At 38.0% G+C, this 14,687-nt stretch overlaps 1 protein-coding gene across 2 annotated transcripts in view; it reads left to right on the forward strand.

Annotated features, from left to right (window-relative positions):
- The first annotated feature begins 1,747 nt into the window (after positions 1-1,747).
- The window catches only part of LOC100734945 (piwi-like protein 3), a 39,950-nt gene continuing 27,010 nt past the window's right edge, over positions 1,748-14,687 (forward strand). Inside the window, exons 1-8 of one of the 2 annotated variants that reach the window (XM_063225782.1) lie at positions 1,748-1,933; positions 2,333-2,446; positions 3,402-3,510; positions 6,270-6,395; positions 6,952-7,163; positions 7,340-7,461; positions 8,010-8,090; positions 8,645-8,845. In XM_063225782.1, coding sequence (XP_063081852.1) covers positions 2,354-2,446; positions 3,402-3,510; positions 6,270-6,395; positions 6,952-7,163; positions 7,340-7,461; positions 8,010-8,090; positions 8,645-8,845 — 944 coding nt within the window. In that variant the 5' untranslated portion in view covers positions 1,748-1,933; positions 2,333-2,353. The remainder of the gene's footprint in view (positions 1,934-2,332; positions 2,447-3,401; positions 3,511-6,269; positions 6,396-6,951; positions 7,164-7,339; positions 7,462-8,009; positions 8,091-8,644; positions 8,846-14,687) is intronic. The other variant, XM_063225783.1, reaches the window with a different exon arrangement.

Raw genomic sequence — 14,687 nt, forward strand, 5'->3', positions numbered from 1 at the left:
CTAGGCAGGAGGATCTCTTAGAGTTCAAGGCCAGTCTGAGCTACACAGTAATTGCAAGATCAGCCTGGACTATATAGTGAGACTTTGTCTCAAAAAACAAGCAAAACAAAACCAAAACAACAACAACAACAACAATAGAAACTAAAGATTATACATATAGAAAGGGAAACCTTGGTGCACTGTTGGTGGGGCTATAAACTAGGATAGGCATTAGGAAAACAATGTGGGGGTCTACAAAATACATAAATACATAATACAAAATACATTACTGGGATATATCCAAAGGTAAATGTGCATCCAAGAAACATCTGTATTTCCATGTTCACTGATATGCACAATAGCCAAGAAATGGCACCCAGCTGTGTCAACCAACTGATGAATGGTTAAAGAAATGTAATGGGTCATATAAAAGACTGAAATTCTGCCATTTTCAACAACAAGAATGGGAGTGAGGTCATTATGTTAAATGAAATAAGCCAGGCACAGAAAGACAAGTGCTACAAAATCTCACCCATATGCAGAAACTAACAAGTCAACCTGATAGAAGCACAGAGTAAAGTACTCAACACTAGAGACTCGGGAGAGAAAGGGAAGAAGCAGATGGGTGGAATTTTAATAAGGGGCATCAAATGTCAAACAGAGAAATTAAGTCTTCTTTAGCACAGGTTAATTATACTTAAAATAATCTATGATCTATTTCAACAAAACCAGAAAAGTGGAATTTCCCAACACATAAAAATGACTTAAGATCTTGCAAAGGTGGAAATGCTTATTATTACAAAATAGATACATGTATTAAATTATCACAATGCACCCCATAAAGATATACAAATATTAGTCACAATAAAAAAACTGCTTTACAGAAAACTGTGAGGCAACTATACCGCTAAATTAAAATGAATATCCTGCGTCAAGGATTTACTTACACAACAATGCAACTCTAAAAATTTTTTAAGAAAAAGAATTCGTGATTTAAAAAAAAAAAACCTTAAGTGGCAAGGCCAAAGAATGACAGAAACCTGGAAGCAATCATTAAAAAACTCTGGTACAACAGATTTTTCCAATCATTTATTTATTTTTTGATGTCTGAGATTAAATCCAGTGCTTCACTTATGCTGGGCAAATGCTCTATCACTGAACTACACCCTTAGCTCTACAACAGATACTAAAAAAAAGACCTTATAAGCCAGGCATGGTAGCACACACTTGTAATACCAAAATACGAGTACTCTCAGAAGCTGAGGCAGGAGGATTTCAAGTTCAAGTCCAACCTGCACAATTTAGCGAGACCCTGTTTCAAACAAATTGTTGAGGATGTAACTCAGTGCAAAGGGCTTGTGTCCGATCTCCCGTAACACATACTAACAAGACTCCACATACCTTAATGCTTACAAATCACAGGGAACAGTGAATCTACTGCTAGAGATCTGTGCTAAGGAGATGATTATGGCTCCACGTAGGCTTGAATCCAAGGATGGTCACGGCAGCTGCACTTAGTTACACTGGCCTCAGCAGGGATGTGCTTAAAGTTAGTAAGTGGTAAGGTCACCTGGATGATTAATAGATGAGAGGCACGGTGGGCAGGAAGCAGGGAGAGCTGACTCCCCACTCCCATTCCAAGAAACTTCGGAGCATCTCTGAGCCCAGCAGGTGGCGCTCAAGGCCCAGTTAATCAGGTGGGCGTGGCACTGGAGCCACAGCAAGGATAAAACTAAAGGAGAGGGTGCTGAGGGTCTGGCATCAGCCCACTAAAGGTGCAGTGCATCTTGCTGAGAGGCCAGGCTGGTTCTTCCGTTCCCCAACCCCTTTTGTGGCTGTTTCTTGATACAGGGAGAAGTTTTCTGGAGGAGTTTGGCTGTTACAAAAAGTTTTGCGCCTCCAGCTCTGTGACTGTGAGATCAGTGAAGACCTAAACAGTTACCTGGCTGAGGAGGTGAGCTTTGGGGGCAAAGGCTAAGAACTGTAGAGAAGTCAGGTCTCAGTGGCTCAGGCATGGGTATAGAGTGCTATTTGGGTCCAGGAATTCTGTGCTGTGTGAATGCATGTTACGTGGGAAGCACTCAGTTGTTTATCTGACTTACAGTAGTAACCCGACTGTCTGAGTCTATACAGGGGGAGAAGAACAAGAGTCGACAATTTCTCACATTTTGGGGGACAACTTTACCACAACTGTGGCTTTTTCTACAGAGATGCTCTTGTGTCATCACACAGGCAGTCAATCCTGTTGATGTGGTTGGAAAAGGTGTTTCATTAGTAACCTTTTTCCTTATTGAAGTAGTGGTTGAAAGACTTACCAGGGAACCTGTGTTCCTTAAGGGTTTCCTCTCTGCAGGTCATCGTCTTTAGCACTGCAATGTCTGGCAGAGCCAGGACTCGAGCCCGGGGCCGAGCGCGCCATTGGAACATTGCCCAAGCTGAGGCGCCTGGAGCAGCGGCAGCGAGCCCTGTAATGTTTCTGCTTGCTTTATGCAAAATTTTCCACTGAGAACAAAAATGCCTAAGTACACTTCATTCTTCCTTGAATGTTCTGACCTGCTCCCATCTATGGCTTGTGGAACTTTGCCGATTCACTCATCTCCTTCAGGCCGGTTCCACGTCTGTGCCTCACTCTACTTGTCCATTGCCCCTATTAACTAATTGGTGCAACCTGGTCCCTTTACAAGCCACCTTCCCAGTCACTCCTGGTTCTCTTTGTTCTATGTTCTACTTTTTTCCATTTCCCTACCAATTACCACACAAGATGAAATGTCCTTTCTTTTAAAAAGCTTATCAACACATTTTATTTTTAGTACGTTTGGGATGCATAATGAATACACTCATTGTATGCAGTTGGGACACGTATATCATATCACACCTTAATCCTTTTCACGTCCCTCCCTCCACCTCTAGATCTCTACCATTTGCAAGATATCTATTTCTTTGTTTCCTGCTATCATTTATTTTGCTCTGTAAATTATATATACTTTAGGTTTCTCTAAACAGAAAGGAGCTCAGTCATAAAGTTCTAAGTTGGGTTTATTTGTAGGAAAATACGAATCTTGAAGCCACAATGCTAAGTGAATTAACTAGACATTGAAGCTTAAGTGCTACATTATTGTTATCTTTATTTTTATTTGTTTTTGTGAGAGAGGGTCTCACTCTATGGTTCAGGCTGGCCTTGAACTCGCTGTGTAGCTCATGCTGGCCTCAAACTCACTGCGATGCCCCCGCCTCAGCCTCCCCAGTGTGGAATTGCAGGCGTGTGCCACAGTGCCCAGCTACAATGTTATTTTTAAAAGTTGACTTTTTGTCACCGGAATGTGAGCATTTCCAAGGGAGATCCTTTGCTTTATTGTTTGGTGGTACAGTCTGGATGCTGATTGAACACACAGGGGACACATCTTTATCTTTGCAACACGCAGGCTCAGCAGGCTGCTTCGCCGCAGCCTAGACGCCAGCCACCCCGAGAGGAAGGCCGAGTAGCTGCACCTGAGCAGCCTAGAGGAGCAGAGGGAGGAGTCCAGCCTCCAGGTGAGAGTAGAGAAGATGTTATGAGGGGCAGGGAAGAGACGGCACAGCATAGAAAATTCTAGGCAGAGAGCCTCACTATTTCCATGATGGTGGTGGGATGGGCAACATGCTCCACTTGCAACCATTTCCCTTTTTGTTATGTGACTGTCGATGTTTTATCCGCATACATCTGTAATGTTTACAAAAAGACCACATTGCTGCAAGCGCAGCAGGCGGCTGCTTCATTCCCCTGGCCCACTGGTGACCTTTGGCTGCAGGCAACAGGTCCATCCTCGGTAGTTAGGACCGCAAGCCTGGCAGTGGTGCGCACTTTGTAGCGGTCTTTTGCACAGGGCCCTTCATTGAGGTGTCTTAGTAGCTGCATGTGAACTTCTTATTTTTCCATGTCAGGGGCGCGGTGATACTCAAACATGTGCTTGCAGGTCCACATTTAGAGGGGATGAAGCAACGCCGGGCACTAACACAGTAGCGTGCAAGGAGCTCCGAAATCTCGCGAGTGTCGGGGCTCTATGTACGCCTGCGCACTACCCTCCGCGCCTGCGCACTAGTCATGCTCTTCCGACAGTGGTGGGAAAGCTGCTGGACTAGGAGGCGGGAACCCGCGGCTTTGGGAATTTACCTTTCCGTGAAAGCTGAGGAACAGTCTTTATTTAAACTTCCTCAAAACAAATTCTCCACGAATTTTAGGTTGTGACAAAGGGCATAGAATACCTTATGAAAAAGGAAGGCTAAATTTTAAACGGACAAAACCCTTTAGATGTACAATAAACTCGTGGGGTGTATTAAAATTAAGAAATCAATAAATAAGCCGGCCCTGTGACACAAGGTTGTAATTCAGCCCGCTGGAGGCTGAGGCAGTTGGGTCACAAATTTGAGCCTAGCCCTGGAGATCTGGCAACTGAGCAATATCCTGTGCCTGTTTTATTTATTTTTAATAGAGCTCGGCATATATAGTTAAATGTGAAGGCTCTTAAATCTCCAGTACCGCACAAAACAACCCAGTAAGATTCAGAAATACTGAATTTGATTGATTGTAAACAAGACATTGAATAAAAAGTTGATCGTAGTCTTTTTTTTTTTTTTTTTTAGATCTAGCTAAATTTTCAAATTTGTCCATGTTGGGCTTGAACTTTCCATCCTTCTGCCTCAGTCTCCAAGAGTGCTGGCATTATAGGTGTGTGCTATCATGCTGGCTAGTATGTGATATTTTAATTCCACAAGAGAAAACTCTGAAACTTTAATGCTGCAGAATTTTGAACCAATAGTGGGAGTGTAAGAAGATAGATTCTACTTCAGTGTGCCTTAAGTATCTACTTTAGTCTTGTGGTCTTAGGTTTGAGTCCATTGTAATCTTTTAAACTTGTTCAACTGTTAATGGAAGTAAGAATACTCACCTTGCAAATTAGCTTAAGAATTAGAAATAAGCCTGCCCTGATATGTACATAATAGTATTTTTTTTGTAATGCAAAAAAGAAATGGTGGTCATTATTCATTAGCCCATTCAATATCATTGTTTCTCAAATTTAGATAATATATTTGTATATGATAAGCCTAAACTAACTAGGAATCCTGGGATGTTATTTTTATGGCTTCTTAAATTGCATTTAAAAGCTGCTTGACCATCTCAGAGCTTTCCTATCTTGTGGTGTTCTTACAGGTGACAGGGGCTTTAGGATCAGATGAGTACTTTGGCTCAGCTGTTGTAATTTGCCAAGGGCTTGGATAATATGAAACTTTTGCTCTCACCTTTCTTCTTACAGGAAAACATGTAATAGAACAAAACTTTAAGAAAAATGTAGGCAAGTATTTTAATAATCAACTGATACAAAACCCAGAACCCATGAATGCATAACTTCAAACATACGTTCATCACTTTTTTCAGAGCTGTGATTAAATACTGTCAGAAAGTACATAATGTGTAGCAAATGCCAATAAATGACTCTAATTTTCTTTCACTGGAATTTTAATATGACTGATTTTGATTGCAGGATGTATGAGGAACTAGGTGAGAATTTGATATAATTATTTTAAATGTAGTTAGTTTTTCTATTGTAGAAACTCACATTTTTAGTGTGGTATAAGATCATTACATGCTAGGAATAATAGCTTTCAGAAGTAACATTTTAAGGAAAACCGTGTTTGTAATCCAATCCATGACTCTTAGCCATTCAGGGATAGGAATTTGTAGATATATATTTGCTTTCACAATGCTTTGCACACACACTCAGATATTTTCTCTTAGAATAAATATTTAAGCCTGTGTAAACATTAAAATAGAGTGCAATGAAATAGAATGAGTTTTTCGCAGTTAATTCTCAGTATAAAGCGTAGATCGGTCCTTCTACAAGGAAGGACAGCTTCATGGCACTTTTTGAGATTTGTTAATCATTGGTGCTTTCTAATGCATGTGAGTGAGCGGTATGGTGCTGTGGAAATGGGCTTATGACGATGGAGACCCAGCACCCTGGTTTTTAAGAATCTTGTACTGCGAGCAACTCGTGGTGAAACAGGACAAATACAGCAGCAGGAATGGATGAAGGGCCAAGGCATCCCTTGATGCAGCCTGCAGGTTGCTTGGGAAAGGTTTTTTGGTAACACCCCCTTTGCTGGTGACCCATCACTGAAACGTTTGGATCTTTTGGTGTTGTCTTTTCTCTTTCAAATGACTTTGCTCGGTTTTCTTTAATAGTTGGAATTTCATGTTCATTCTATTTTTTTTTTTAAACTGTATAACTTTGTGGCTTGTATGTTCTATGTAGGAGGGCTTTCACTTGCAGCTAATTTGCAGGCATTATCTGTGAGGCCGGGGACTCCAGCTGGAATTTTTCAGGACCTTGTGGTGAATACGAGGGAGAAACTGAGACATGTTAGGCACTCAAAAACAGGTATGCTGGCCTTCGTCAAACTTTATGAAGCTATTCACTATAAACTTCTGACTTAAAAATAACTAGAGATTCTGTAAAGCTTCATATCATTGTGCGCAGAGGTACCTCATTCTGCACGTTTTTGTAAAAACATTCTGTTTTGTAGAAGTTATAATTTGTTATAGAGTTATAGATGGACTACATATTTCTTTGCCTTTTACAGGCCCTCAAATAGAATAACCCAGTTCTTTGGTTGCCCTGGGATTTTTTTTTTTAGAAAAATAAACTTTGTCACACATAGTGTTTTGTTTTGTTTTGTTTTGTTTTTTCTTCAGAGGGCTTGGATTTTTGAGCTACTCTTAGGGTTAAAAACATTTTAATCTTGTGTTTAAACCCTCTTAATGTATGCTTGCATCTGAGTGCAGCTAAATTTATAGACATTCTAGCTGTCTGATACGTGCAAAATGTTAATTCGTTGTCTATCTCCGTATTTGATTTGTCATTGGCTGTCAGTATGTGTCCAAATTGTTTTGGCTATCATCACTCACTGTTACTGACATGTACTTCAATTTCTCAGGTTCTGAAGGCAGCATGATAGAACTGCTTGCAAACCATTTTCAAGTTAGTGATACCTCAAGGATGGCATATAAGTACAACATTGTCTATAAACCATTCATAAAAGACAGAGATCTCCGTGAAAAGTTACTTTTTCAACATGCATCAATATTTGGAGAATATCACATATTTGATGGGAACTCTTTATTGTTACCTAGAAAGCTTCAGCATTCTGTTAAGTAATGTTGTTTGACATTTTCTTTCCTTTGTTAACGTCTCACCTACACATTTTGTGAGAAAGCCTGCTCCCCCGTGGTGATGGGTTGGATAACCAAGTGCATGGTGATTTATAATTGAGTAGAATTTGTTTTCTTGGAAGAACATTTGGACCTTTTTTGTTTTAATTTTAGAATATGGAACTCATCAGCCGAACCAAAGAAGGTGGCATTGTGAAGATTACAGTCTGTTTTTCCAGAGAGCTTGGGACTACGCACCCAGATTGCATACGCTATTACAATATTTTCCTTAGAAGGTGTGTTAGTAAACTCTGGTTCCCTTGAGATATCATTGTATTTCATGATGTTTATGCTTTTTTATAGTCTCTGTGTTGAGAGTGAAGGGGTTTTGAGATGAAATGATATTTGGGTGATGTACAGATTATTGTGCAGTGGGCTTATGCAGTGGTTTGTCCCCAGGATTTATCCACTCTGCTCACCTGTACTTCCTGCAGCCCGTACCATTGGGAAGGAGTAGCAGATGTCAGCTATGATCAAATGTGTAAAATTTAAAAGTAGGACATGTGATTTGCAAGGGCTATCTTAAATTAGTTCTGGGAAAAGTATAAAGTATGCATTCTGTTAATCTTTACCTTTTTTATTTTATATTATGAGAAAAAGACAGATAAATTGAGGTAAAATGAACCTTTGTAGATTATCAAATAACTTATCAGGTACTTTGTTAATTGACAATATAAAAACAGTTATTGACAGACTGTTTTCCTAGTGTGTGCTTTATATGTGTTAACAAATGCTTTATAATAGTCACTGTCCTTTTAATGAATCTCAGTCTTTGAATTTCTAGAATTCTGAAGCTGATGAATTTGAAACAAATTGGTCGCAACTATTATAACGACGCTAACACACGGACATTCTTCAGCAGCAGGTTTGTATGTGGAAAATGCAACATCCTACAGGCTTAATTGTGTAATATTTGAGAAAGTTAATCCTTTGGAGTGGCATGATGTGCAGATGATGAAATGCTATGCTTCAGCCATAAACAATGATAGTTCAGTTTATTGTAAATTTAAAAAGATGAACCTTAAAAACTCTACAAGAAACTTAAACCTTAAAGTATTCACTTTTTGTGTAAAACATTAGGTTTTTCAGTCTTTGCCCAAAAATATTTTAGTAGTAATTAAATATAGGTATCTATATTACTTTTTCATCTATATATTACATATAAAAGTTATAGGTATGTATATGTATGATATATTAAGCCTGTGGGTAATAGGAAAGAGTTTAGCAAAGATGATGTACTACTTATAAGTAGTCTTTATTTGAGGATTTTTCAAAGATCAATTATTACTTAAATAAGGAATTGTAATCAGTTGGCTGTTTAAGTACTGATTTTAGAGCCAGAGCTCAGGACCTAAAACATTTGATTTTATGTTAAGATCTTGGACTTTAAATATTCTCAGGTAATTTATTTTGTTGTAGCTTGGAAACCATACCTGGTTATGTGACTTCTATCCTTCCATATGAGCAGAGTCTTACCCTGTGTTCTGATACTTGCTTTAAACTGCTCCAATCAAGAACTGTTTTTGATGTGATACGAAAGAAATTTGCAAGAATCCCTCGAGATAGATATCAGCAAGAGAAAATATCTCAAGAATTAATTGGGTTAGTTGTTTTTACAAGGTAAGTCAGCTTTAAAAAACTACTGATTTACTCCCACCTTCTCCCCCCAGAAAGATATTCCTGGAATCACTAAATGTGGAAGTTGAAGACTGTAGGTACTGTGAATATGGCAGAAATCATTTGATAATCTCATCTACTTGAAATATTTGAGAGAGGAATTTGTGTTTGGTTGTGGGCTGTTATCCTTACAGTCTGTAATGTTTGTTCCTGTATTCTGAACCATTGCTTGCATGTGACAATGTGTTTTGAATTTCCTTTCCTTCTCTTATTGTTGGTATCTAGCTATTTTAAAAAATCAGTGCTTTCTTTCAAACCGTTAGTAACTTTACGCTTGGAGAATTTTTTACATTTAGTTTCTCTTCTATACCAGAAACCTTAACTTGTTTATTAATAACCAGTTACCTAGTCAAAGCAATCTTAAAAGAACAGAGTTAGTTATTTTCTAACTTCAGATTTTATTACAGTACTATAGTAATCAAGGCAGGGTGATATTGGCATAAAAATAGACAAAGACCAATGTAGTGAAGAGTATGCTCTTGGAGGCATTTAATATATATGTACATATATATAAAATGTATATATATATGTACATATCTGCAGTACATAATGACTGCTTTCATTGTGGGTTTTTGGTTTATGTATATGACAAATTTTTAAATGTACCCTTCTCTTCTTCCTCCCTCTCCCCTCCCTTCCTCTTGGTCCCATTCCCCTCCAGAAGATTTATCTCCATTTTTAGTTTATCCATTTTTTATTTTGCTCTTTAATTTGGTTTTGTACTTTTATATGTCTCACATAAGAGAAACCATACAGCATTTAAGCTTGTGTGTCTGATTCATTTCACTTAACGCTGATGTTAATGTGCATTCATTTTCCTACAAATCCTTTGTAGCCGAGTAGTACTACTCTGTGTATAAATATCACATTAAAAAAATCCATTTGACTGTTGCTGGACGTATAGGCAACTTCCAGGACTTAGCTATTATGAGTTGTGATTCTATAAACCTGGATATACATGTTTCCTCTGCCATGCAGAAACTTTTTAATCTGATATGATCCCATTTGTTGATTTCTGGTGTTATTTCATATACAGTTGGGGTTCTATTTGGAACCCTGCCTATGCCTATTTCTTTAAGAATTTTACCAATTTTGTCTTCTAGCAAAGTAAGTGTTTCTTTTCTAATATTTAGATCTTTAATCCATTCTGACTTCAGTATTTTGTGGGAGATAATGGGTCTAGACTCAATCACCTGCTTGTGGATAGCTGGTTTTCCTAGTTTCATTTGATAAAGAGGCAGTTTTTTCTCCAGCATGTATTTTTTGCCCCAAAGATTAGGTGGCCAAATGTGTCTGAAGTTGTTACTGTATCTTGTATTTTGTTTCAGTGATCTTTGTAATGTAATTTCATGTCCAGGATTGTGATGCCTCTTCCTTTGCTCTTGTTACTCGGGATTGCATTTGCTATTGTGGGTCTTTTCTGGTGTGTATGAATTTAGGGCTTTTTTCTAGTTCTATAGGAAATGCTTTTGGAATTTTGACTGAGATTGCATTAAATCCATATAATAATTTTGGAAGTATGGGCATTCTGACAATATAGGTTCTGCTTATCTGGGAAAAGAGGAACTCTTTTCATTTCAGTACCCTCTTTGATCTCCTTTTTTAGAGTTCCATAGTTTTTGAAGAGATCTTTCATTTCTTTAGTTTAATTCCTAAGTAGTAAATGTTTTCTTGATGCTATTGAGAATGGTATTTTCCTAATTTCTTAATGAGTTCACTATTGATGTAGAGTAACGCTACTATTTTCGTGTGTTGATTTTGTAATCTGATACATTGCTGAATTCAGTTATTGTAGTTTTTGGGGTCTTCTATGTAAAGAATCATGTCATATACAAATAATAATTTGTCTTTCTTTCCTATCCATATCTTTTTTATTTATTTCTCTTGCCCGATTCTTTTTCTGGGTAATTTTTCACATACTGTATTGAGCAAGAGTGGTGATAGAGTAATCTTTGTCTTGATCCTGATTTTAGAGGGAAGGCTTTCAGGCTCTCCCATTTAATATGATGTTAGCCATTACTTTGTCATAAATGGCCTTTATTAGGTTGAGGTCAAGTCCTTCAATATATATATATATATTCTTCAGGGCTTTATTTTTTAATCACAAATGAGCGCTCAAGTTTGTCAAAGGCTTTTTCTCTATTGGGCTGATCATATAATTGCCTTGCTTCTTTTTGTGTGGATTGTTACATTTGTGCATATTCATGTGCTGAACTATCATTGAATCCATGGAGAAAAAACTGACTTGCTCATATGATCTCTTTGCTGTGTTCTTTTGGTTAATATCTTGCTGAGAACTTTTTTCCATCTATGTTGAGTAATGAGATTGGCCTGTAGTTCATTTTTTTTGTTTTGTTTGTTTTTTGATTGGAATCATGTTTGGTTTTGGAATTAGAATGATGCTGACTTTCAGGAGTGACTTTGGAAGTATTCCTTTCCTTTTGAGAAATTTCTATGGTTTCTTTCGCCACTGATTTGTAGTTTCAATGTACAATGATCTGATAGTATACATGGAATCATTTTGATTCTTTTGTATTTATTTAAGCAGGCTTTTTGGAACTAGTATATGGTTTATTTTGGAGAAAGTTCCTTTTGTTGCTGAAAAGAATGTACTCTTTTGGGTAGAACACTCTGAAAATATTAAGTTCATTTGTTTGAAGGTGTGATTCACCTCTGATATTTGTTAATTTTAAAAATTGATCTATTTGTGATAGTGGGACATTGCAGTCATCCACTATAATTGTTTTTGTTGTATATGTGATCTTATATGTCCAGCAGTGTGTACTTTATGAAGTTGGATGCCCAGAATTTGAATTGTATATGTTTATAATTATTACTACTTCCTGTTGAGTTGCTCCCTTGCCTAATGTGTAGTAACCTTTGTTGTCTCTCCTGATCAGTTTTAGCTAGATTATTTTGTCTGAAGAGAAAATTGCTACCCCTGCTGGATTTTTTTTTTGGGGGGTCCTGGTGCATGGAATATTGTTTTTTCTATCTTAGTCTTTTGGGGCTAGAGAACTATCTTTAATACAACAGACTTTTTAAAATTTATTTTTGAGACAGGATTTCACCATGCAGTTCAGGCTGGTATTCATTTCACTCTGTAGCACAGGGTGACCTTGAACTTGCTGTGACCCATCCTGCTTCAGCTTCCCGAGTGCTGGAGTTACAGGTATGAGCCGCCACACCTGGCTAATGCAACACATTGTTGGATTCTGTTATTTGATCCAGTCTTCAATCTGTGCCTTTAACTAGGGAGATGAGGCCAGTTAGATTGAGAATTAAAACTAGAAGCTGTCGACATACTCCCGTTATTGTGTTACTCTCTGTAGTTGACTCCTTGTATTTTTCCTTCCTTAACTACCACTTTATCTTGCCTCATGTATTCATTCTATCTGACTTTTTGGCTTCACTGACTTCATTGTCTCCGTGTAGGATATTCCTGGATATTCTTTTGGAGCACTGGGTTAGTGTCTATGTACTCTTAAGGAGTACGTTGTCCTGGAATGTCCTTATTTCTCCATCAATTTGGAAAGATACTTTTGTAGGATATGTTAAAATCCGTGGAGTTTGTTTACTTTTAGGGTTTGAAACATTTCACTCCAAGCTCTTTTGGCCTTTAAAGTTTGTGTTGAAGCCTGCTGTAACCCTAATGGACTAACCTTTATATATGATTTTTTGCTTGTCTCTTACAGCTTTTAAATTACTGACATTTACAGTGAGGTCATAATTTGTATGTCTCACCACTGGGTGGTGCCTACTGGCTTGAACCACTGGTGATTCACTCATCAGGTGGCGTGTGATAGTCCTGTCGGGTACGTCAGCGTGCATGTAGCGCTGGTGGTTCAAGCCAGTGGGAATGTGTTAAGATTGTCCTTTTGTTGGACATCTGGGATTTGACTGTGATGTGTCGTAGGGAGCTTTTAATTTTAATTTTATTTTTTGGAGACAGAATCTTACTATATAATTCTGGCTATGTAACCCAGGCTGGGTTCGAACTCAGTGATCCTCCTGCCTCAAGCTCCTAAGTACTGGGATATAGGCATATATCTCCTGGCTGGGAGCTTTTTTATTGTAATTATTTTGTATTCAGGAAGTCTGGCTTACCTGTATACTGAGATCATTCCTCAGATTTGGGAAGTTTTCTGCTATGATTTCTGTAAACAGTTTTTGTTTTGTCTTGTTTCTTTGAGATAAGGTCTTGCTGTGTAGTTCAGGTTGGCCTTGAATTCACTGCGTAGCCAGGGCCAGCCTTGAACTTGCTGTCATCCTCTGCTTTAGCCTCCTAAGTTCTGGGATTACAGGTATACACCACCGTGCCCAGCTGTTGACAGATTTTCATGTCCCATGTATGCTGTCTTCTAATTTCTAACTCTAATTAGCCTTATGTTATTCTTATTGTTATCTAGTAGCTGTTAGGTGACTTTTTTTGTTATTTGCCTTCAGTTTCTGAAACTCTGTCTTTACATTGGTCATTGCTTATGAATTAAAAATCTTTATGGGATTTCTGTGGGGTTCTATACCTCTGCTGCTTATTCATGTTTTGAACTGTTTTAATCAGTTCTTCCTTTTTTTTCTCCCATAACCCACATTTATCAGTTTGTATGTTACACTCACTGTCTTTTGTGTTATATTCCCTTTGAACTCAGTTTCTTTACTTCCTCTTTAATCATTTCACATAGTTTGGCTGTCTAGTGTTTGATTTCCTTTGTTTGGTGCCCTTGGATCTGCTTTCGGAGAGTTGGGATCTTTGGGGACATATCATTGTCTTATTTTTCATGTTCATGTTCATGTTTTTGATGTCGAGGGTTGAGGTCAAATGAGTTTTTTTGTTACTTGGTTCTGTTTTCCAGTGATGTGTTATTGGCTTTATTGGTCCACAGATATTATTCACCCCTCAACATGTTCAACTTAATTGGGTTTGACCCTGTCACTGTGTAGCATGAAAAGAGTTTTTATTGGTTATAACACCAGCAGGTCTGACCATACATTGATCATGTGTGTGAGGCCCTGTTTTCACACTTTTACCCTTTATCAGTGCCTCTTGCAGTCTAATATACTGTTATTGGCATTTAGTCTGTGATAGGGAGAAGGGAAGGGAAAAAGAGGAGGATGGAACAAAAGGGGTAAGCATAATAGGAGGACAGGCAGATAGAAATATTAATAGGTAAAAAATAGATGGGGGCCGGGCACAGATGTGCACACCTGTAATTCCAGCACTTGGGAGGCTCAGGTAGGAGGATAACTGCAAGTTCAAAGCTAGCCTAGGCTACACAATGAGTTCAAGGCCAGCCGGGACTGCATCATGTGTTCTTTTTCGTCTTCCTCTTGGTCATCTTCATCTTCTTCATGTTTGTTCTTTTGAGGCAGGGTCTCATTATGTGGCTCAGGCTGGCCTCAAACTTGTAGCTATCCTCCTGCCTCAGCTTCTGAAGTGCTGGAATTACTACCTAGCACAGTTTTCTCAGAAAATATAGGAGTAAACTGTCTTGATTTTGGGTTAAATGGAATCTTCTTAGGTTGGACACAAAAAAGCATACATGTGACAAAAGAAAAATTACATAAATTTGATTTTACCAAATTAAAACTTTTGTTTTAAGTTACACTGTCAGAGGACAACTGACAGAAAAGGAGAAAATTCTTGCAAGTCTCTAAAGAAACTTGTATCTAGAATATAAAAAGATCACAATTCAATAATTAAAAGAATTCCATTTTAAAGAATGGGCAAAGGATCTGACTAGATTAACTCCACAGACCCTTCTCATAAGGAAATACTAATGACCAA

This window comes from Cavia porcellus, unplaced genomic scaffold (assembly GCF_034190915.1).
Source record: "Cavia porcellus strain 051 isolate PalLab524CR breed Dunkin Hartley unplaced genomic scaffold, mCavPor4.1 scaffold_16, whole genome shotgun sequence".
NCBI classification, from domain to species: domain Eukaryota; kingdom Metazoa; phylum Chordata; class Mammalia; order Rodentia; family Caviidae; genus Cavia; species Cavia porcellus.